General features: G+C 37.0%; 1 protein-coding gene across 2 annotated transcripts in view; it reads left to right on the forward strand.

Moving 5' to 3' along the window:
* The first annotated feature begins 3,314 nt into the window (after window positions 1–3,314).
* minar1 (membrane integral NOTCH2 associated receptor 1) overlaps window positions 3,315–25,054 on the forward strand; it is a 37,211-nt gene continuing 15,471 nt past the window's right edge. Inside the window, exons 1-5 of one of the 2 annotated variants that reach the window (XM_051901549.1) lie at window positions 3,315–3,415; window positions 6,456–6,736; window positions 7,108–7,144; window positions 7,992–10,246; window positions 23,317–23,571. In XM_051901549.1, the coding sequence (XP_051757509.1) occupies window positions 8,030–10,246; window positions 23,317–23,571 (2,472 nt within the window). In that variant the 5' untranslated portion in view covers window positions 3,315–3,415; window positions 6,456–6,736; window positions 7,108–7,144; window positions 7,992–8,029. Of the gene's footprint in view, window positions 3,416–6,193; window positions 6,737–7,107; window positions 7,145–7,991; window positions 10,247–23,316; window positions 23,572–25,054 lie in introns of those variants that run through there. The other variant, XM_051901548.1, reaches the window with a different exon arrangement.

The following is a 25,054-nucleotide window of genomic DNA, read 5'->3' on the forward strand; positions in this document are numbered from 1 at the left end:
TCCCCCAATGTTGCTCCAACTTGCCAAACACAGTTTCAAACTGAATAGTGATATTTGTTAAGGATTTTTTGTAGTTCCCAGCATGCATTGTAGCATAAATAAATTATGCAGTTGCTGTTATAGAATTATTGTTTGGCTATTTGTTAATGCAGTTGCTATTAATTTTGTCATTATTGTTAGTTATTTGTTGTGTGGTGATGTTGAGAGCTCATCTTTTGACATTTGCTGATTGTCACCATTATTGAATATATTACCAAGTATTGAGGTCTATGTGCATATTTAGACAGAAAACTATTCATCATGTGTCTTTCTTTTGCAAAGTGATTTGTCCTTCAGGGAGAAGATGCAGGGTTCATTTGTAATATGAAACTTTATAAAAATTAGGGCTGGGACGATGCATCAATTCTCGATCAATACAATGAATCTGGACCGATCCTGATATTTTTTCTCTCTAATCGATTCTGAGCTTAGTTTTAACAGCAGATGGCGCTCTAGGCTAGTTTTAAACCGCACACTCTCAAACGCTCACGAAGAAGTCTGCTGGACAGCGCTCGTGCGTTTGGCTGAGTCACGTAAGTGGTTAAATACACTTGCACCTAGACTCAGAAATCTTTTATGATGCGAGATTTGTAATTCGCTTAAACCTTTTTGAACTTTCGAATGATTAGTTTAGGTTTAAGTGGTGTGTGTAAAGTAACTGGAAGAAGGCAGTGTCCGAGTGTTTCTAAAGCACGTATAGTAGTGCCATCTGCCTTTAAAAACTAAGCTCAGAATCGATTCGAGAGAGAATCGCGATACATCGGAAAATATCAGAATTGCTCCAGATTCTTTCGTACCGCGAATGGAGATTCGATGTATTGTCCCAGTCCTAGTAAAAATACAAAAAAAAAAAAATTCCAGATTAAATTTTCATGTTTTAAGGGTGGGGTAAGCCATATTTCAAAAACACTGTTAGGAAGTTAGTCGGACCGACACCAACAACAAACGTGTAGCCAATCAGCATTAGGGGGCATATGATGGTCAATGAGAGAGAACGAGCAAGAGGGAGATTTGAAAAATACATAAATAAATAAATAAATAAAATGGGACACAATACAAAAGAGCTCAAAAGAATATCACTGTAATGAAGATTTATGGCTCGGCAAACGCTTTAGGACCCGCGTTAATATTAGAAAAGCTTTCCAGCGCTAGAGAGAGCTAAGCGGGAAGGCCTGAAAACAGACGTGAGTAACACTGGGTTTCAGTCTCAACATTTTGCATTTAAAGGCACAGTATGTTTTTTTTCGCCGCTAGGGTTCGCTAAACTCCTCAAAACAATAACAAAGGCGAAGATTGATGACGAAGTGAATGAGCGTGGAATCATGGAACTTGTCGTCATTCCGATGGATCTAATAATGTTTATGGCGAAATAATGTTTATGGATGAGTGAATGTATTCATGTTTTTAACATGCCTGTGGTATAAAGCAGGCCGTGGCCAAGAAGCGCGGGCGTGATTGCCAATGAGAGACAGATATCAGTGCCACACGCGAGTCCCAGGGGACATAAAGGAATGAGGACATATCATTCTACCGAACTACTTGCGAAGCTGAAATGCTACTAATACAGGTCAGTTTATTTAACGAATTAAAATTGTGAGGTAACGCAGCACTGTTTCACTTGGTCTCACCTTACACTATCATACTAAACTTGATTGAAAGTTGTAATGTTATTCTATGTGTTAGTTTGTTGGCTGTATGAGACTGACAGTAAGCTAGATCAACATTACAATATCATACTGATGATATTCTAACATTTCATCGTGTTGAGCTATATAACATTGATTAGTCTTATGTAGCTTACATTTGCTTACCTTGTCTAATAACGTGCAAGAGAGAAGTCGAGTTCTGTCAAGTCAAAGTTGTCAAAGTCTTACATATTGTGCCTTTAATAAAGTTGACAACATTAAAAAGAAAAATGGCTACTACATTTAATATACATCATATAGAGAATATGTATACTTCAACATCGTCGGATTCTTAATTAGTGAGCTGAAAGGGATGTTTGTAGCTGTCTCTGTTTTGCTTCATATTAGTCTCTTATGAGATATCATTTCAGTTCGGATGCTCCCTTAGAAGCCAGTCGTTTGGAACAGAGCTAATAGGACCACTAAAGTATATACTAGGTTATGACAGACGTTGCAGCATGCAGGAGGCAGATAAAGAGGTTCAAAGAAATTCAAGGTCACTGCTGATTAGTGCCTGTGTTGGTGTATGTGTGCATACATTTCTCAGCCTTTGGCGTATTATCTCATAGAAGCGATATACATTACATAATATTGAAGGTGCTTCTGTCCTTCCCCCTCAGAGACACACTAATGTATTAATAATGAAATAATTACAATATGTAACCATAACGAATATCACATCAGATGAAAGATGAGAGCAAATGTTGGGGTGATATTTGTTCCAGCATAGATTTCATAGAAATACACAGAGCAAGACAGTCATATATGTTGATATTTTTATATTATCATACTAATTTCTGAAATCTGATCAAATGACTAATTCTTACTATGCTTGCTTGTTTCTCCATGAAATACATTTTTTTTTTGAAAAAGCTAATTGCATCTTTTTATCTCACAATTGTCTTTTTCTCAAAATTGCATTTATATACCGCACTTCTGACTTTTTTCCCCCCTCAGAATTGAGTTATTTAGTCAGAATTGTGAGATAAAAGTTTCATTTTTTTTATTCTGTGGCGGAAACAAGCTTCCATAACTTACTGATGCTTTTGCTGTTTTTTTCACCCAAAAAATTGTCATTTCCCGGAGGATGATATACTAAGGAATTTACTTTTATTGCATGAGGAAAAAAACAAAAAACAATATTCCCAAAAAACATCTTATTTGAAATATTTTGATTATTTTGAAGCAAATATGAGAAAAACCTGTAATATTTCTTTTGCGGCACCCTGATTTTCATCTTTAAAAAATGTTTGTTTAATATTTTCAGTGTATTGATGCATATGATAGGACATGAACATGTACTACTGCTTAGTAATGATCCAGGATGTTTAGATTCTTGTGATGCAAACTGGCATGGAAATGCAAATGGAAAAAGGACAAAGAATAATATTCCCAGAGTGTGTTGTCCTTTCATCTGTAAGTGTGATTATGCAATGCGGATTCCTGCCCGATAAGAACAAGACAGCCCCCTACTGTCCTTGATATTGAGAAGATCCAAATATACTTGTTCAGACTTTCAAACGCCCATTGTTTTAATGCGTGAATCTTCTGGCACTTTGATAGGATTCCCCTTGGAATGAGGTAACATGCATTGAGTCTGGCCTCTGTTAACACTGTTTAGTCAGCTGGAAAATTAAGAATATTGGTCAGAGACTTTTCCGGGTTGTTGGAGTTGAGCTGCTCTTCTGAAGGTCAGTTTACACTTTCATACATTCACTCCAACTGAAAGCAGTACTTGTGTGTGTCCTCAAAATCAACCTGTGTGCCATGTTAAAAGTAATTTCAGTTATTTCATTAATGTCATGTAATATTTAAAGGTGCAGTGTGTAAATTTTAGCGGTGAGGTTGTGAATTGCAATATAGAGAAGCTACGGTGGCCAACACAGGACAAAGATGTCGTTGTCTGAAACAGAAGAGAGTAGCCAGTCAAGCAAACGCGCTCTGTAGAGCAGTTTGTCCATTTAGGGCTACTGTAGAAATGTGCAAAATGGCGACTTAACATGTTAAGGGGACCCGCGATGTATGTAGATAGAAATGGCTCATTCTAAGGTAATAAAAACATAATGGTTCATTATGTAAGGTCTATTATATTATATATTATATTGTATTTCTGTCAATAGATCCTCCTAAAATGTATACATTGCACCTTTAAGCTATCTGTATGTTGATTCAAAACCAATCCGCACAACACTGCCTCAACTAATGGTGTGAGTGTTGGGCGGGGCTATCTCTTTGGCTGACCAGTGGGAGACAGGGGGACTGTTCAAGAAACCTTTTTGAAATGTAATATTTGCATTTTTATTTGGTGATGCTTATTACTCACTTCAGCTTTGGCTTTAGAGGTTCTAAAATTGTGGGACACCACAAAAATAAATAAATAAATACTTTTATATGACAAAAAGGTTTTGTACTGTGTTTGGTCGCCCTTGATGTCCAATGTAAAACATGAACCAAAACCAGTTGAGAACCACTGTCATAGGCTATTAGTATTTCTTTTTGAATTATTAACATTTTAAAGGGCCTCATTGGTCTCTCTCCTCTCATCTGCAGACTGCAGAGGTCTAAAACATGTAATTCATATTAAAGATCACATTACACAATGAAGTGATGTCATAGCGCAATTTACCCTTATGAGCACTGCAATTTGAAGTCATTTCTGTGCATGCTTTTTTGTGTATGAATGTTCTCTGAAGTCCTCCACATTTGTGACAGTCGGCAAAATCCATACCTAAGCCAGAGCAGCCGTATGCTAACAAGAGTTTAGAGCAATGCTGAGTGAACAGTAATACGATATTGATTTGTCAGGAGCAATGATATTGACTTCACTAGGTGGCAAGAGTTGCGTCTGACATTGATGTTAGTGGTGCAAACATAAACGAATGGCCAGAGTTCCCTGAAGGTTCATGCAAGGTTCAACTAATAATCTAATGAAAACATTTCAGCCCAGGCAGGATTACCATATTAATGCTATTATCAGAAATTGTTATGCATGATATGCATGGCATCTGATGTTTATGAATTCATGTTGTCTTAGAGACACCACCATAATTTACCAGCTACATTATTTTTATGGCCAAGTGTCAATACTATGAATCATATTGTGGTATGTTTTATGAAAGAACAGTAAATAAGCACCAAATACCACAGCAAAGCCATGGGCAAGGTCAGTATGGTTATACTTAGAATATAGATATGTAGAAATGATGCATTGTAATTTATATGTAGGCCTATATTATGCAAATCCTGTAAGTAAATGCAGTTTTAAAGGGTTAGTTCGCCCAAAAATGAAAATTCTGTCATTAATTACTCACCCTCGTGTCGTTCCACACCCGTAAGACCTTCATTCGTCTTCAGAACACAAATTAAGATATTTTTGATAAAATCAGATGGCTCAGTGAGGCCTGCATTGCCAGCAAGATAATTAACACTTTCAGATGCCCAGAAAGCTACTAAAGACATATTTAAAACAGTTCATGTGACTACAGTGGTTCAACCTTAACCACTCCGAACCACTGATTCGAAACAAAAGATTCATAAAGCTTCGAAGCTTCATGAAGCAGTGTTTTGAAATCGGCCATCACTAGATATTGTTGAATAAAGTCATTATTTTGTTTTTTTGGCGCACAAGGTTTGAACCACTGTAGTCACATGAACTGTTTTAAATGTGTATTTAGTAGCTTTCTGGGCATCTGAAAGTGTTAATAATCTTGCTGGCAATGCAGGCCTCACTGAGCCATCGGATTTTATCAAAAATATCTTAATTTGTGTTCTGAAGATGAACGAAGGTCTTGCGGTTGTGGAACGACATGAGCGTTAGTAATTAATGACAGAATTTTCATTTTTGGGTGAACTAACCCTTTAAGGTTTTTTTTGTTTGTTTTACTTATTTAGTTATTGTTTTTAATATCGGGTCTACCAATAATTTCCATTTATTGACGCACATCCAGTAGGTAAATTCATTTTTAATTCAGTTTTCTACCTAATTAGTTTTTGTTTTTAAAATAAATGGGTCCATTTTTTATTTCTTGAGTCTCTGCAGAATACCCAAACAGCAACAGCTAATCAAGTTTAATTAAATGTATTTTTTGTGTTATTTGCATAATTGTTTTATGACTTTGTATATAACAGTGTTCATCCATCTTTGCAACTAACCGTCTTTGCAATGCAGAATGTTGTTGTTGAATCCGTATTTCAGCTATAGGAAAATTACCGGCGATCAAATCTTTATCGTTATCGACCGTAAAAAATATTAAATGTCGATATTTCATTTTATTTATTTATTTTTATTTAATTTTTTATGCTGTTTCATACATTGTTTTAAGTTTATTTAATGGCAGATTTTCACTGTGACAACTTACCCCATATTGTGTGTTTAAATTAACTGACAACTATCCCCGTTCTCCCCTATTTTATTTGGCAGCTCGAGGCTCCAAGGATGCGCTTCACAACTTCTTCACTTTACATTAGTTCTCTTTTCCATTTAAACATGTATGCGTCCCCAGTCACCACGAACTGAACATACATAGGTCTGTCAGAAGAGCGCGAGAGAGCAGCGTTATCCTAATGCAGTGTTTGCGATCAGCCCGACGCGTTTCCCGCATGGCTGAGCCACTGACGCGTCACGTTGCGTGTTCTATTAAATGTATAATGCGATCTAATTCCCGTTGTCAATTCCTCAACCTGTATCCACGCGCTCGCAAATGTACTTAAGGTGAAATTACGTCATTCTAGGTGGAAACAAAGACGAGTTGAGCTCTCTGAGCTCCATCAGATGGAGAGAGAGCAGCTCCCTCGCCAAACTCCCCCTGCAATCCGGATGGGATACAGATGAAGAGAGGCCATTCCATAGCATTCCCAATGGTCAGGAGGACGCGGGGATATGATGTTGATGCATGTGCCGTTGCAACTGCAAAGAAATGTCTGTGGATTAATAATGCACTTCTGAGTTAAACGTCCCTGTCCAGTTTTTTTCACTGTCGATCCGGAGGACAGCAGATGGGACCGTTGAATAGGTGTGTGTGCTTTTTATTCTTCTTGATAATTTATTATGAATCTAAAATATTGTATTTTCAAATTGTTGTGGGATGTTTTTAGACCCCCTTCTTTCAGCATAGTCTTGTGATTGTGAATGTCCATGTGTTCATTTATGCCGCTTTTTTTACCATCGATTTTTACGAGGCTTGGAGACAGGATTTTTATACATGCATACTTGCACTGCAAATTGATTTACAGTCCTATTATGTAACTGAAACTGCATGGTTGCATGTGTAAAACAACAGTTTCTTGATGCACTGGATAATGAATTTAATTCAGTAGTTCAGGTTCCTATAATATTTTCAATACAAATAATTACCTGTTTCCTTTCTTTTCTTTTATAATCAAGACTGGAGGGACCAGTGCAGTGGGGCACAAACACATAGGTAAGAAAAATGACAAATGTGATTTCTTTCATATCTCAGTTGTTTCTCCTCGACAGCAATGAGGTCAAATGGAGAACAAATGGAGACATTTGCTTTAAAAATGTAAAATGTTATCCTGTGAAAAATAATCAAATGTCTTCTGTAGAGTTTCAGAACAGATCTCAACAATATCTGAAACTGTGCTCATATTTGCTAATGGTATCAAAGTCTGTAGTCTGTGAATCTCAATATGAGCTCAAATGTTTCTCATCAAATTTTCTCAAGATCAGTGGATCTGATCTATTATATCATTATGCTTTTTAATTAAAACATCTATAAAGTACTATTTCAGTAGGTAAATTGAACATTGCATATGCATTTATTTATTTATTTTTTTTTTTTTTCCATTTTCCAAAATTGTTTAAATGACAGTAACTTGAGCTGGCATAGACTGTACATGGTTATCCAGCATGATTTGAGTTGCAAAGAGCATCTTGAATCTTAACTGAAGCATGAAAATCTGATCTTTTGCATAAGGGAGTTACATAATTAATTTCACAAATGTACTTTTTTTGATTGCAGAACTAGAAATTGTACAAAATCCTAAGTGTTTCATATTAATTTTGTCAGAATTTTTTTTTTCTTAAAATCCTACAACTTTTGAGTCCTATATTTTGAATGTGGTCTCAGACTTTTTGAACTCTCTGTAAAAGTTTGAAAATTAGTAATTGAAATCTCCATATTGATCAATCAGTATTCTGACTATGTCTTTGATGGTTATGGTCCTGCATCCTGATATGATTTTTATGGTAGTTTGGCAGATGGCTCACATTTCTTCAGTCACTAATCATTCATCTGTCCCCTGCAGGCTGTCCTTTCTTCACAAAATCAAGAATCAAAACAGCAATGGATGCCATGCCAGAGTATTCCCTCTTTCTTGTGAGGATTTTGGAGGAGTTGGATACAAAGTACAGTACAGTTTCGTACCAAGACCTTTGTAAGTCCTTGTGTGCCAGGTTTGACTTGGTCCATTTGGCTAAGCTGAGGAGTTTGCTATTCTACACAGCATGTTTGGATCCAGCTTTCCCTGCAACCTTATTCAAAGACAAGATGAGGTGCTCGGTGGAGGACCAACAGTCCAAGAAGCTCATGGTTGCTGCGGACATTGTCACCATGTTTAATCTCATCCAGATGAATGGAGGAATGGCCAAAGACAAGCTGCCAATGGGTCCGAGACCCAAGTTTCACAAGAACCAATCCTTTGAGTCCTGTCGATCTGACACAGATGTGTATAAATTCAACGACAATGACAGGGCGTACAACCTCTTGGACACCAGGGGTCATCACATCTCACGCAAGTCACCCTGCCCGAAGTCTGACTGCAACAACTGCCAGCAGTTTATACCAACCTCAGACCCCAACTTCCTCTTGGGAGTCACCAAGGATTTGAAATGTAGGGCAGCATCTCTGGATAAACTACAGCATCTGCCACAGTACGCCAGCGCCAGTCCTCCTCCGTGCGAGATGCAGAGCACTTACTTCCCCATGGACATCGACAGCGAGTCTACAACGGACCAGGAATCTCTCCATGTCAACCCAGGGATAGAGCCTTTCACCGTGCACTCGTGTGTGAAAAAGCGGAATATCTTCAAAGAGGATTTTCACAACCTTGTTGCCTTCTCGCCCCACGTGATCACCACGGAGTGCAGAGCGAATCCCAAAGCTGGTGGCGATTACCACCACAGGAGGGAGCTGAGCAAGCCTCCCACTTTCTTCAATCACAGTTTTGAGCTGCCGTACAGCAATCCATACTTTGAACCCATCAGCTCACCCATCCAGAACAAAGGGCGGGTTAAGCATGAGAGCCTGGACGACTTGCAAGCATCCACCTACTTTGGACCTACAACAGTTTCCGAATGCGTGAGCAGCAGGAGGACTTCTAGCAAGCATGGCAAACAACCAGCCTGGCCTGTCAAGAGTTTGAGTCTCAATACCGAAGAAGGTCCTGATTTTGAGAGGTCCTTCTTGAACGGAAAATTGGCAAAGGACAATCATCGTCATAACATGGAAAACGACCAACACTTTCAGTGTGCAAAAGACAAGCCCACTGCCTCTCCCTCAGGTTTCTCCAAGAAGTCAAATGGAACCAAAACAAAAGACATGGCTTCTGTGGCTTGCGGACCGAGTGTTGAGAAAAGAGAGGGTGGGAAAAGGTACAAGGACAAGAGCATCAACTGTCCATCGTTTCAATCAAGTAATGCGGACAATGGCATGAGTGTTGGGACCCAGACGGAACAATCCGAACCTAGGAAAGTGAAAGATTACCCCGTTCACAACAAATATGGAGAGAGGCCGCCATTCAAACACTCAGACGAAGACTCGGAGATTGTCAGCGACGATATCAGCGATATCTTTCGCTTTCTGGATGACATGAGTGTGTGTGGCTCTCTTGGAGTTGTGCAGTCATCATGCTACAACAGCAACGGCTCACTGTCTCAGGTGACTAAATCAGATGGGGACAGCTCACCTGAACACAACACTGTCAAGCTGGGCAAAACCAGCATCAAACTTGACCGCCTCTTCCAGTCACTGGAGAACTCTGATGATGAGCTCAAAGAGAGCGTCTGCAAACTGGTACTCAGGATTGGAGAGATTGAGAAGAAGCTTGAGTCTCTTTCAGGGGTGCGAGGAGAGATCTCTCAGGTCCTCTCGAAGCTTACTAAACTGGATGAGAAGATTCAAGAACCAGAGGCTAATGGGAAATCAAATGATAATGGTGTGGTGGAGCAGATTAAAACTGATGCGAACCTCTCACCTCACGTTTTCCAGTGTCACACCACTGGACACAACATGAAGGTGGAAAAAAGTCCAGAATGGACTTGCTGCCCGGAGGCTGATGGGAGCGAAAGCTTGAGGGTTAAAGCTTTAAAGAAAAGCGTATTCACGCGCAGGTCGTCCAGGTCACTAACCGAGGAGAACAGCGCCACTGAGTCCAAAGTGGCCAGCATCACCAACTCACCTCGAGACTGGAGGACTGTTTCTTACTCCAGTCACACAGGGGAAGAAGGGAAAGAAAGAGACCGGCACAGTGAAGGCAAGGACAGACATAGGAAATCCAGAGAGGTAACAAACCTGAATATTCACCTTTTTTGGTTTTTACAATTGCATTGCCATTGTGTTGACCCGCCAAATCACTTAATTGGTGCATCTCTTTTTAATAACTTAGTCAAACCGATTGGCAAAAGAGATTAATGAGATCTTGAGAGTCATCAGTCTAAATCCGAATTGGTCAGACAACTCACTTCATCACTGAATCAACTGAGATTATTATTACACTTGCTCATGTTTTCTAGAATTGAAATGAGCGCAGAACTGTTACTGCATTACATGTGCTTTTTGAAAGCATGATGGTTTTCTGAACAAAGTGCTTTGAAAAGTGTTGTGTAGTGCCTTAAAATGACTTGAGTATGAATGTAAATTTGTAATTTTAGTGAGACAGATCAGTTTATATTTTGTTCTAAGGGTTTGGTGCCCACCTTTGCAAAAACTAAATAGTGTAGGGTTTAGTGTCATTTAATGCTGGGTGACATTTTTAGCAAATCTACATTATATTCGTTATCATTATATGTTTAGAATTAGTCATTATATTTTAAGAACTTGGTTATTGTGCAAAGACAAAAATTGTAACCAGCATTAGGATTGAGTCAGTCGAATTCTATAAAGGGTCACAATTACTGGAAGTATGTTACGTCAACTAATTAATATTCATGAGCCAGACTGATAAGGTTGTCATATCACTCCTACACTCTTTGCATTGGTTTTGCATTGGTTGACACCCCTAGGTAGTTATGCTCAATTACACTCCATCACTTCCCAAAATACATGCAGGCACGTTGTTCTAGAAGCAAGCTAGCTTTAATACCATATCTCCAACAGTACAGCCATGGTCTCTTGCGGTGCAATTATCACACAATTTACCCATTCTATCCTACAACTTGCTGTACTTTCTGCCCAGATGGGGACACAGCCTGAGCACAGGACTCTGTAGAGAATCAGACAAATAATTTTAATTCAATCCCCTCAGAGGAACAGGGATTTCATGGCAAATTAGTCCTGTAAAGTATTTACCAGCTCTCGAGTTAATATGTTGACACATCTGAGCTGAAGCTTCAGTAATGCAGCATTTTAATGTAAACAAGCTCAAGGATTCCATGAATGCTGCAAGGAAGATGAATAAGTTTAATCAAAACCTCTCTTTGTACACCACTTTAAGAATGTAGAAGGACTTGAGGTGTCGAAAAAAGCAGCAGCAAACAAAAAATCAGGTTTTGGTGATCTCTGAAAACATTTGCATGGGATGCCACAAAAAATGAACTGAATGGAAATCATGACCTAAGTCTTTAGTAGGCAGGTTGGATGCAGTCTGCTCTGCTCTGTGTGGGTAATGGAGTATGGGCTCCCATTCCTGATCACATTCATTCCTGCAGGAGGAAAACTGGAATGAGGCCATGCTTTTACAGGTTTATCATTAGTGAGCTGGGTTATGTTATATTATGCTGTTATGGTTCTATCTTGTTCTTTTATGTATTTCTTCTGTTTTGTGCGATTTTTATGTAATGGTATGGTTCTGTCTTATTCTGATTTGCTGTATTTTTTCCTGTTTTGTGCACCTTTTTTGTTTTTTAATTTGTTCTATTTTATTCTATTTTATGGTTCTGTTTTGTTTTATTTGTTTTGTGCTGTATATTCCGTTCTATTCTATTCTGTGCTACTTATTTTGTTTTGTTCTATTCTGTTCTATGTTCTATTTTTGTTGTTTATTTTATTCTATTCTACATTTTTTACATTTTACATGTTTTCAGTATAATTGCCTGTTTTTTTTTCTCTTCCATTAAGTTTACTTCCTTTTTCTTTTCTTGTCTTTTCTATTCTGCCATTCTTATTCTGTTCTGTTTTACAGTATAATTGCCTATTTTTATTTTATTTTCTGTTCCATTAAGTTTACTTCTTTTTTCTATTCTATTCTATTCTATTCTATTCTATTCTATTCTTATTCTTATTCTGTTCTGTTTTACAGTATAATTGCCTGTCTGTTTTTTATTTTATTTTCTGTTCCATTAAGTTTACTTCTTTTTTTCTATTCTATTCTATTCTATTCTATTCTATTCTATTCTATTCTATTCTATTCTGCCATTCTTATTCTGTTCTGTTTTACAGTATAATTGCCTGTCTGTTTATTTTATTTTCTGTTCCATTAAGCTTACTTCTTTTTTTCTATTCTATTCTATTCTATTCTATTCTATTCTCCCATTCTTATTCTGTTCTATTTTACAGTATAATTGCCTTTCTGTTTTTTTATTTTATTTTTGTTCCATTAAGTTTACTTCTTTTTTCTATTCTATCTTATTCTATCTTATTCTATTCTATTCTATTCTATTCTATTCTATTCTATTCTATTCTATTCTCCCATTCTTATTTTGTTGTTTTACAGTATAATTGCCTGTCTGTTTTTTATTTTATTTTCTGTTCCATTAAGTTTACTTATTTTTTCTATTCTATTCTATTCTATTCTATTCTATTCTATTCTATTCTATTCTTCCATTCTTATTCTGTTCTGTTTTACAGTATAATTGCCTGTCTGTTTTTATTTTATTTTCTGTTCCATTAAGCTTACTTCTTTTTTTCTATTCTATTCTATTCTATTCTATTCTATTCTATTCTATTCTATTCTATTCTCCCATTCTTATTCTGTTCTATTTTACAGTATAATTGCCTTTCTGTTTTTTTATTTTATTTTCTGTTCCATTAAGTTGACTTTTTTCTATTCTATTCTATTCTATTCTATTCTATTCTATTCTCCCATTCTTATTCTGTTCTGTTTTACAGTATAATTGCCTGTCTGTTTTATTTTATTTTCTGTTCCATTAAGTTTACTTCTTTTTTCTTTTCTTTTCTTTTCTATTCTATTCTTATTCTATACTTATTCTATACTTATTCTGTTCTGTTTTACAGTATAATTACCCTGTCTTTTTTCTTTTATTTTCTGTTCTGTTCCATTAAGTTTATTTTTTTTATTCTATTCTATTTCTTTATTCTCTTCTGTTCTATTCTGTGTTGTTTTTTGTTTATATCTTTTATATATATATATTGTGTTCTGTTATTTTCTGTTCTGATTCTATTCTATTCCATTGTGCTCTTCTCTTCTCTTCTCTTCTCTTCTCTTCTCTTCTCTTCTCTTCTCTTCTCAGACTACGCAATGTATGCTACACTTACCCTTCTTTAGTCTTGGGAATATTTTCATGTTTTCTTAGTTTTCCTCCTCTGCCTCTCACTCTTGTCTTCTTGGCTTATTGCCCTGGTTAGAAGCCTGCCAGTTCCTGTATCGTCCCTTCTGATCTTTTTGGGGAACTCGCGAGTGCCAAAAGTCCCTGGCTTTCTGTGACGATCCAAGCTGTAGTTAATTTTAGTGAATGGTCGCACAGGGAACTGGTGGTTAATTAAACCTCATTCACATTAATGAGAACACATAACAACCTTGTGCATTTCACCATTCTGTGGCCATTCTGCCTTTTGACTTCTCCTTTATTGAAAGGTGAAGTGTGTAATTTATTCAATTATTTTCTCCTTTATGACTTTAATACACTGCGTTCCAAATTATTATGCAAGTGACATATCAGTAAGATTTCAGTACAATAAACATTCAGATTTTAGTTTTTCTAAGAAAATGTTTGTTTGTTTATTTATCCATGTCTTTTTAGATAACTGGTATCAATCTCAGATAAAATAATTTGCCAGGTCTATGGAAACCCTACTTAGAGGTTGTTCCACATTATTAAGCAAGTCACAGTTCTCATGCAATATGGGGAGGAGGAAAGATCTTTCTGAAGATGAAAAGCATGAAATGGTCCAATGTTGTGCAAAAGGCATGAAAACAACTAATATTGTGTGAAAACTGAATGGAGATTATCGAATTATCATAAGATTTGTGAGTGATTTAGAGCACAGCAGAACTCGGTCAGATAAAGGCTTCTTAATGAAAGTTCCTGTCAAAAAAATTAATTGTATTAAAAGGGCAGCTATAAAAAAAAAAGCCAGTGTTGAGCAGCAAACAGGTATTTGAAGCTGCTGGTGTCTCTGGAGTCTCAAGAACCTCTCCATGCAGGCTGGCAGTTGTGCGTAAAGATGCATTTTAGCCACCACTAACCAAACCTCACAAAGAGAGACATTTACAGTGGGTGCAGAAATACATTTTCAAACAGTTTTATTGCTGTGGTGTTTTTTTTGCAGCATGGGATAGTGCATAGTGCATTGTATTTCAGAAGGCACTATCCTCCTTTTTATACCATAGCTGAAAATGGCCAGTTATGAACTCCACATATCTTAATGAAGTCATTTTAATACCCTCAAAGACCCTAAACGGACCTTCCATCTCACTTCCCAATATTCCAGCCCATATAATCACCCGCTAGCTCCCTGTTGACGTCGCAGTCTTGTTGGAACGTGGTGGCCATTCACCAACCATCCAGAAATCCATCCATTTAGAGCATCCGTTGTAGTACGGCATTAGTCAGTGAATAAAACTATTTAAAAACAAGTCTTCATGTATTTCTAAACCCACTGTAAATGTTTCTCTTTGTGAGCTTTGGTTTGGAGTGGCTAAAATGCATCTTTACGCACAACTGCCAGCCTGACAAACTAACATTTTCTTAGAAAAACTAAAATCTAAATAATAATATATAATAATTTGGAACGCGGTGTATACTAACCCCGGTTTCACAGACAAGGCTTAAGCTAGTCCCAGACTAAAATGCATGTTTGAGCGGTTTTAACTGAAAGCAACTTGTACTGATATATCTTAAAATATGTCAGTGCCATTGTTTTGTCTCAAGGTGCACACCAGGAATGTTTTTTTTTTTTTTTTTTAGGGTACATTTATAAAAGCTACTTAAATGTCCTAATTGAACTAAGGCTTAATCCTGGCTTTGCCTAAGCCCTGTCTATGAAAACGGGCCATAGCTTACCAATAAATAAGCTATTTTATGCTTATTTTCCTTAAAAGTGGAAACATCTTGTGTTGTGTGCCACTATCAAACATTTATCTGTTAGTTAGAGCTTCCCGAACAGCCAGACAGCAACACTGACTCAATGACCAATGGCGTGAGTTTGAGGAAGAGCTATGCGTCTGTCTGACCGATGATGGATGGGAATTGCAATTCTGTTTTATGACACTGGTGCCGCAGAAACTACACACTTCACATTGAAGGTAACAACTGGATGTTTTTTTCTTTTTCAGTGTACAGTTTTGCCTTTTTAGTCTTTCATTTAGAAGCATTGCTTGTATTCAAATCAGGGCTGTCAATGGGGTTCCAAGAAACAGCTCGTCTGCCAAACATCTATTCAGCTGTGAATGTTTTGGTAAATGTTTTTTCTGGGTTAATGAGAGTCTTATAGTATGCATCCTGTCGCTCTCTTTTATTTTCTTTCTGTCTGTATCATCCTGTCTTTAATTGACATGAAGTTGTTACGCCAGCCTTTTAGCACGACTTCTTTATGAGAGAGCACAGCCAACGAACCCAGCAGCTCTGTACAGTGGGTGAGAAGATACGAGAGAACTGTCATTTCCAGACAGGCACTTAGCACAACATCCGTTCCTTCTCACAAAGTGCCCTTGATAAAGGGCAATGCAAACCTTTTTTTTCTTCAAGCCCAAACAAAAGTGCCAGCTAGCCAAGCGATAAGCTCATGTCAGTAGTGGCCAAGCTAAAAGCACGCTTTAAATATTTGCCTTGCGGAATATAAACAACCAGTGCTTTTAGTTGCTTCATTTGAAGTCTATCTTCAATGAAGTTTTAATTAAGACTCTGTGTGTCCATTCAACTTCAAATGTTGCCGAACAAAGTATGTACTAAAGAGAAGTGCCCTGAATAGGCTGATGGGTTTAGATGACAAAATTAAGGGCTAGATATTTACAAATGTGAGGGGTCTTTCCTGTGCTAATTTCACCAGCACAACACTAGGTTGTTGTGGTTGCCAAGATGTTGATTACTGGTTGCCTATAGAGTGCAACAGTTCTGGAAGTAAAAGTTTCTCCATAAGGAAACTGATTTTGAACGATAACTTATAAACCTTTAAAGACAGTGAGCTACGAGGTTGTTAATCCATAGTATTTGCTTCTGCTGAAGTTGTCAGCCTGCATTATTTCAGCTTATTTTTAAAATAATCATGTTTAACAGTGGAATTCCTGGTGGAAAAACTACATTACCCATGATGCTGTGTGGAAAATTACATGAATCAGAGAGTCGAAAAAAGCCACATGCTCCAAAATAACTCTTTAGCTCCGCCCACTCCCATGAAGCACTGCGAATGATGTAATCGAGTCGATCTCTCTACACTCTTAAAATATTTCTCCATCATTTTTAATTTGATCATACTGTTCGCAGTGCTTCATGGGATTGTAGTTCTTTCCCTCACTAAAGCTGATAAGTACACAGTCTTGTACCCCTTGTCATTTTGTCCAATTTTCAAAAACTTTTTGCTTCAAATCAAATTTTGTAGTGTTATGATTCACCTCGCAGCTGATTGGCTTGGTTCATGGCATATAATTCTTTAATTAAGACTATTTTAAAATCTTAATTGGAAAAATGAATTTAAAAAATACTTACAGAAACAGCACTGCTGAAAAAGGGGGCGGGAACTTGCACTCTATAAGACTTTCTGATTGGTTTTGCACAGTGTTATTTAATATTATATTTTTAAATTATTTTATTTTATATTTTTTAATTACCAAAAATTTATTTTGAATAAGTAACAGCACTGGTTTAGCGTGTTTCAGTATGGTTGCTAGGTGGTTGTTAACTGGCGAAAAAGTATAAGAAAAATAGCAGCGCACCTTTCCAAAACATGCCGCATGATATGAGGGATCATGTCGGTTACAGACGGCGCCAAAGTGTCATAGTTAGTTTAGGGGTTTGTTTAGGTCACTAATCCCAAGTATAAGCAATTGTCAAGTCACCTTTATTTATATAGCGCTTTTTACAATGCAGATTGTGTCAAAGCAGCTTTACAGTGATAACTGGTATATAATTTTGGCTGCACAGCAGCTCTTAAAGAAAATGCTGTCAATGTAGGCAGATGCAAAGCACTGTTGAATATCAAATGTCAAATATCAAGTGTCCCCAACTAAGCAAGCCAAAGGCGACAGCGGCAAGGAACCCAAACTCCAACAGGTGACATCAGGTGGCAAACAGGTGGCAAATAGGTGTTAAAATGGAGAAAAAAACCTTGGGAGAAACCAGGCTTAGTCGGGGGGCCAGTTCTCCTCTGGCCAACAGTGCTTTGTTATGATTCATGTAGCTATCATAAGCCCGATAGGATCACAACATTCAAAGTATTTATTCCAGTTCAATCCAGTTGAGGATCGTATTCATCACGCCGGTATGGATGGTTTGTTAAGGGACTGTGCCACTGGCTGTCGTGTCGATGAGGCCTTCACAATGGATGATCTAGTTGACTCAATCTCAGCTGACACTTCAGGTGTGCGTTGTGGTCGTGTCAAGGCGTAGGTCCTCAATCTCACCTGGATATGGCCTGTATCCGGTTGACTACGGTAAACCTCGGGATAAACAGAAAGACTAATATTAGTGTAGATGCCATTCTTCTTCTGATGTAATGAGTACATCTGGTCTTATAGGAAGTGTTCCCGGCTCCGGCTGACCTAATTTATGCAGCCTAACAATCCTTTAACGGATTTGAAAATATAAATTGATAATGTGTTATGTGTATGCCAGGTTAAAGAGATGTGTTTTTAGTCTAGATTTAAACTGACAGAGTGTGTCTGCTTCCCAAACAATGCTAGGAAGACTGTTCCAGAGTTTAGGTGCCAAATAGGAGAAGGATCTACCACCTGCAGTTGATTTTGATATTCTAGGTATTATCAGCTGGCCTGAATTCTGAGATCGCAATAGACGTGAAGGACTATAATGCATTAAGAGCTCGCTCAGGTACTGGGGAGCTAAACCATTTAGTGCTTTGTAAGTAATTAGCAAGATTTTAAAATCTATACGATGTTTAACAGGAAGCCAATGCAGTGTTGACAGAAGTGGGCTAATATGGTCATACTTCCTAGTTCTAGTAAGAACTCTAGCTGCTGCATTTTGTACGAGCTGTAGTTTTAATAAAGATAAAGTAATAAAGATTCTTGCTTTGCAACAACACTAGTAATCGTGTCTCAGTGAGATTACACTTAATAAATTTACAGCAGCAGTAAAGATTTTGAATTGTTTGCAATGCCATGATACATTGTTTTATAACTTGTAATTTCATTGGTTATATTACAGTATGAAGAAATAAATACATATTTAGTATCACTATTCAGTGAGTCACAGTCCTTCTGTATGACATTGAGTCTGACCTACTGAACGTATTATTTCACTGCTGCTGTTTTCTTGGCGAGGAATAACCTATATACCTCTTGTGAATACCAGAAAGACAATATTTTTCCTCCTCTCGGTTGGCCTTCCCTCATTTGCATCTGTGGTTGTTTGATTAGTCTTTCCCTGCTGGAAGCAGGAGGTGGCTCAACATTACACTCTACAGCGCTCACTCCTGTGGCTTTTTTTAATTTTCACCTTAGCTCAGGCCAGACAGAACAACACCTTGCCTTAAATTTTGACAGAAAAAGAAGAACAATTAAGAACATGGGTGTGTGTTTTTATTTTACAAAGTGTACAGAGACAGGGAAATGACTGGGCAGAACAGAATGCTGCAATTATATAGAAATGATCAACTGGTGGGTTACGGGGTGTGTAGTCATTGAAACAATGACAACAAAAACGTACTATAATTCTAAATGTTTTCTGAGGCGAGAAAAAACGTGTTCATCCTGATTTAGTATCTGCTGTCGGGCTAAATGTGAGCGTCATTATTCTAAAATTATTTTCGTAACTTGTAACTCACCTCAGAAAACAAAATGTTCTGTCCTGCCAGACATTATACTGTGCTTGTAGCGCACACTCATCAATTGTATATCACCTCACTATATATAAAGAGCCAATTAAATCACAAGCATGCAAAGTCGAAGTTACGTTGTCAATTAGTAAGTCATGAAATTACCAAAAAGTACCAATAAATGAGGTAACTGTAGGCTACTTCGTGTGTTAGCTGGGAAGGATTTTGCATGCAGGCATGATGTTCTTTCTATTCATCCAGATCAGTGTCCATATGTTTTTATTAGCAACTCATTTTAGTATTATATTTACCATGGTTTCCCAAAATACCACTTTATTTTCACTTTGTGTTGTTTTCGATGACTGTGGTGGCACATGCCACGTTTATTATATTCTGGAAAACTATTATGAATGGGGGTAGGATATACATTTTTTAATTTCTTGTTATTGATATTCTTACAAGTTATGTGTAGGCTATGTTAAGTAAAGTGGGACGGTACATGTGTGTGTGTCAACCATTTTTGAGAAATAAATTTGCTTAGTCCAATGACAAACCATTGATTTAGATAATATAGTTATTAACTGGTGGGAATTAACCCAAAAAAATAGATCACAGTCTGTCTTAATAGTTTTGAAATGGAAGAGAGAAGATTTTTCTTATCTTTTCCAGGCAAACTCACCTGCATTACCCGCACTTAATTGTAAATTTCATTGTTTGGTTTATGGGCATTTTTAGACATGGACATGTCAATTGTAAAGTCTGGGACCTGATGCAAAAACCATGAAGGTTGTGAAACTACAAAATGCTTTAGAACATCAAGCAAAGTTTATAATAATAATTGGCTAGATTGAAAACTCAATCTGGTTCAATAAAGAGAACGTCAGTTTCAAAACAATAATTTGTAAATCAGTGCCTGGTCAAAATACTCTCTTAAATCCACACATGACGATTTGCAAGTGCATATTTAATAAACAATTTGTGTACGTACTATTCAGAAAAGTGCAACCATAATTGTGCATTTACGAATTGTTCTTTGCATTTGTGATTCTCATTTTGTGAATGTAAATTTGGTTGAGCATTTACAAATCATATTTAATTGCTATTTGCAAAAATATATACTTTTTTTTTTTTTTAAGGATGAGAATTGGTGTACAGATTTATGGTTCATATTTTGCCAAATCATTAATTTTAGCTTCACAATGTAATGCTTAAATTTCAATATATCTGCCTTTCAGTTTACTTTTTGAAATGACAAGTTTGTTCATTATTTTAGAAAGGTAAAACATGAGGTAAACGGGTATTTCTGTGTTTATTTACTAATAAAAAAAGGAATTTGGACAGGCCAAAAACAACATTCACATAAAAAAATAAAATAAATGAAAAAGAAAACACAAAGTTACTAGATTTCTGTTGATTATTTTTTGAAAAATGTATACATATATGTATGGTAAAAGCTGCATCAGCTGTTCATTATTAAAGTTATTTTTTACACACTACTGTCCCCGTTTTGTAGAATGGCCCAGTTCATGATAATCAAATCTTTTCACGTTGTAAGCTGCAGCACTTTGGTTTCCCTCCGGACAGGAATAAGCTCCTGACTCAGATATTATTCTTTATAATAGTCTAAAGACTGAGACAATCACACATTTCCTACTCCCCAAACAAGACTGCAGTCGTTCCTGATAAGCACAGCACTTAGTTTCCAGCTTTCACTGTATATATTGCTAGTTAGACTCGTGCAGTGCCAGCATGCTTTTTGCTGAGACTTATAGCTGATTCAGTGTTTGCATCTGCCCCTGGTGTTCATATGCTCATTTTTTTCCCTTCTAATCAAATAAATCTGAATTGCTGAAGAAAATGACTTTTTGAATGATAGTGTACATACAGTTCACTAAGGGTTTGTTCAATAATAATAGTGTTGCTTGCCTTTGCAAACACCACAGTCAAAACATGGATGTGGATGAATTTTATATTCAGACATTTTGAAATACATACAGATTTGCCAGCCATTTCTGTTACATTTGTATCATAGAAGAACATTTCATTGAGCAGTATTTCTCAATAGAGAGTTAAAATGCTCCTCTTTGTTTGTCTTATGTGTTCAGTATTATCAGTTTTAATAAGATTTCTAACATCCTTATCAGCAGAAGAAGAGATAACAGTGCAATTATTTTCTTTCTTAGAATTTTGTATTGTTTTCCAGCAAATAAATCAAGATGCATTTACTTGAAGCAAAATGACTTAAGATATTAAGTCTTACTTTCTGAAAAATCTCTCAAAATTAAGTGTTTAATATTAAAACAAGAAAAATGTTTGCAAATGGGGAAAGAAAAATAACATTAATTCAAAGTGAAAACAAGATTATTTTGTCTTACCTTATTTTTTTTTTTTAAAGAAAAAACACTTCATTTTGATAGATTTAGAAAACAAGACTTAAAGGGATAGTTCACCCAAAAATGAAAATTCTGTCATCATTTATTCACCCCCATGTTGTTCAAAACCCGTAAGACTTTCATTCATCTTCGTAACACAAATTAAGATCTTTTTGATGAAATCTGAGAGATTTCTGTCCCTCTATTGACAGCTACACAACTGACACTTTGACGCTTCAAAAAGTTCATAAAGAGATCGTAAAACTAATCCATATGAATTGAGCAGTTTAGTCCAAACTTTCTGAAGAGGCACAATCACTTTACATAAATAACAGATTAAATATAGTCTTTTGTTCACTTATAAACATTGATCAGCAAACATAAACAGAAGCTCAACCAAACCTGCTTGACAAAAGAACAAACCTCTTGCTGAAGCTCAAACGTGCTGCGTAACACGAGAATGAACCTCATTGGTTCTTGCAGAAGCTCAAACGTGCTGCGTAACACACGAGAATGAACCTCATTGGTTCTTGCAGAAGCTCAAACGTGCTGCGTAACACGAGAATGAACCTCATTGGTTCTTGCAGAAGCTCAAACGTGCTGCGTAACACGAGAATGAACCTCATTGGTTGTTGCTGAAGCTCAAACGTGCTGCGTAACACGAGAATAAACCTCATTGGTTCTTGCTGAAACTCAAACGTGCTGCGTAACACAAGAATGAACCTCATTGGTTCTTGCTGAAGCTCAAACGTGCTGCGTAACACACGAGAATGAACCTCATTGGTTCTTGCAGAAGCTCAAACGTGCTGCGTCACACAAGAATGAACCACATTGGTTCTTGCTGAAGCTCAAACGTGCTGCGTAACACAAGAATGAACCTCATTGGTTCTTGCTGAAACTCAAACGTGCTGCGTAACACAAGAATGAACCACATTGGTTCTTGCTGAAGCTCAAACGTGCTGCGTAACACGAGAATGAACCTCGTTGGTTCTTGCTGAAACTCAAACGTGCTGCGTAACACAAGAATGAACCACATTGGTTCTTGCTGAAGCTCAAACGTGCTGCGTAACACGAGAATGAACCTCATTGGTTGTTGCTGAAGCTCAAACGTGCTGCGTAACACGAGAATAAACCTCATTGGTTCTTGCTGAAACTCAAACGTGCTGCGTAACACAAGAATGAACCTCATTGGTTCTTGCTGAAGCTCAAACGTGCTGCGTAACACACGAGAATGAACCTCATTGGTTCTTGCAGAAGCTCAAACGTGCTGCGTCACACAAGAATGAACCACATTGGTTCTTGCTGAAGCTCAAACGTGCTGCGTAACACAAGAATGAACCTCATTGGTTGTTGCTGAAGCTCAAACATGCTGCGTAACACGAGAATAAACTGCATTGGTTCTCGCACGTCAAGGGAACTTGCTTGAACTTCCGTTTACCACAAATAATGTGTGAGTTGATTAATGTTCATATGTGAATAAAAGTCTAAATTCAATCTGTTAATCATGTAAAGTGATCGAGTCTATTCAGAAAATTTGTACTAAACCACTCAATTCATATGGATTAGTTTTTTATGAACTTTTTGAAGTGTCAAAGTGGTCTTTGTGAGTTGCAATAAAAAATATCTTCATTGGTGTTCCGAAGATGAACAGAAGTCTTACGGGTTTGGAACGACGTAATTAATGAGTAATTAATGACAGAATTTTCATTTTTGGATGAACTTACCCTTTAATATTGTGTACCATTTTGATTCTCAAGTAAAAATGTATCTTGATTTAGGAATGTTTCCAAATTTGTACTGGAAAACAAGACAAAAATACTGAAGGGAATCATTTCTTCCTCCTCCGTGACCTTTCCTCCCATTTCTCCCCTACAGACAGATCGACAGTATGACGCCCACCAGGCCCACCGTTCCTCAAAGCCGCACAAGGACTCCTACCTGGTGGAGCAGGTGTTCAGCCCACACCACTTCCCTCCCGCGGTCAAGTCTCATGTGAAGGGCAGTCCTCTCTATACGGACCTGCGCCTGACCGGCCTCGCCGACGCCAAGCGTTCCCAGCCCTCCTGGACCATTGAAGAGTACAAACGCAACTCAGGAGACAAGAACAAGCTCAGTGCCTTGGACCTGCAGGTGAGAGCTGACCTCAGGAGCTTTGCACTGTGATTGCAACCTTGCCAATTTTGTAGATTTTTCACTGTTTTATTGAGGCTTTGCTGTGTGTGGCGGTCTGTGGGATTAGCTTCAAAGGCTGAGGCGCATGGGAATGGAGGCTTCGATTTTATTCAATCAATGCTTCTCTGCCACATGCCGGTGGTGTGTGTCTTTAGGTCTTCAGTGCAGTAGGTGACCTTGTGTGCTGTGAAATATTGATGATCCTTATTTAAATCACTCCCTGTTGACAGTCAGGGACTCAATGCAATTACTGCATGCCAACATGAAATGCTGTTTGCAACCAAATCCTGGAATCTAACGTATTTCTGCGTGAAACTGGATGTTCAGTAGAATGGACTTGATTGCATTGTGAAAAGGTAGTGGTTTCTGATTTGTGAACAAATAATTTTTTTGATTTCAATTATTTCAGTGAATCAGTTGATCCAGTTTATATAACATGGACAATTTCTTAACAAACCAGACTGAACAATTTGTTTATGATTTTGGACTGAATCAGTCCAAGAGGACTTTTTTTTTTTTTTTTTTAAGTATTTTATTTTTTTAAAACAAACAAATAAAATCTTTTAGGTGAATAATGGAGATTAAATTATGCAAATTCAAATGCGATGTTTTTTATGAGCGGATTCTTGGCTGCAATAAAATGACAAGAAATTACAATAAAGATATTTTATTAATAAAAAACGAGCAAAAAAAAAAGCAATATACTGCAAATTGGGTGTACATATGGCATTATCACTGATATAATCACTGATATACTGGTAAACAAGGCTGGGGAGTAACGAAATACATGTAACAACGTTTTGTATTTTGTATATTTTAAATACAAAATTTGAGTAACTGTATTTCATTGCAGTTACATTTTAAATAAATGGTAATCAAATTGCAGTTACATTCAAAAAGTATTTTAGATTACCAAAGTGATTACTTTGAATTTTAATGTCATATTTCATTTAATATTAACGCAAGCTGTTTGAGGATTTTTAAACAACGAAGCAATTGTTGATGATTCTCCGGATCTGTCTGTTTAAAAAAAAAAAAAACGCACAGATCAGTTAGCAACCTGCAGAGTGCATACAAAATGGGAAAACAATGCATATTGCATTTCTCTCATGGAATTTCAAAGACAGTTTTACTTATAAACATTAAAAAGGACGTAATATCACAGTGCAATGCAAGCTACCTGCAACAAAACTTATATCGGCTTCAAAGGATTCAACATCTAATCTGAAAAAGCATCTTGAGGTAGACTAAGTAGGTCTTTGAAAAATAACACGAAATCCACATAGAATTAACTTCCGATTAATCATGCATTAAATAATGTTTTATAAAGCCAATGGCTTTTTGTACTTTACAGACAAACTTTAAATCTTAATAATTCATTCCAAATGTTCAGGTATATGGCGCGTTTATGCGAGTTCATGATCCGATTCGTAAACAAATT

The sequence above is a fragment of the Ctenopharyngodon idella genome, chromosome 7 (genome assembly GCF_019924925.1).
Source record: "Ctenopharyngodon idella isolate HZGC_01 chromosome 7, HZGC01, whole genome shotgun sequence".
NCBI lineage: Eukaryota > Metazoa > Chordata > Actinopteri > Cypriniformes > Xenocyprididae > Ctenopharyngodon > Ctenopharyngodon idella.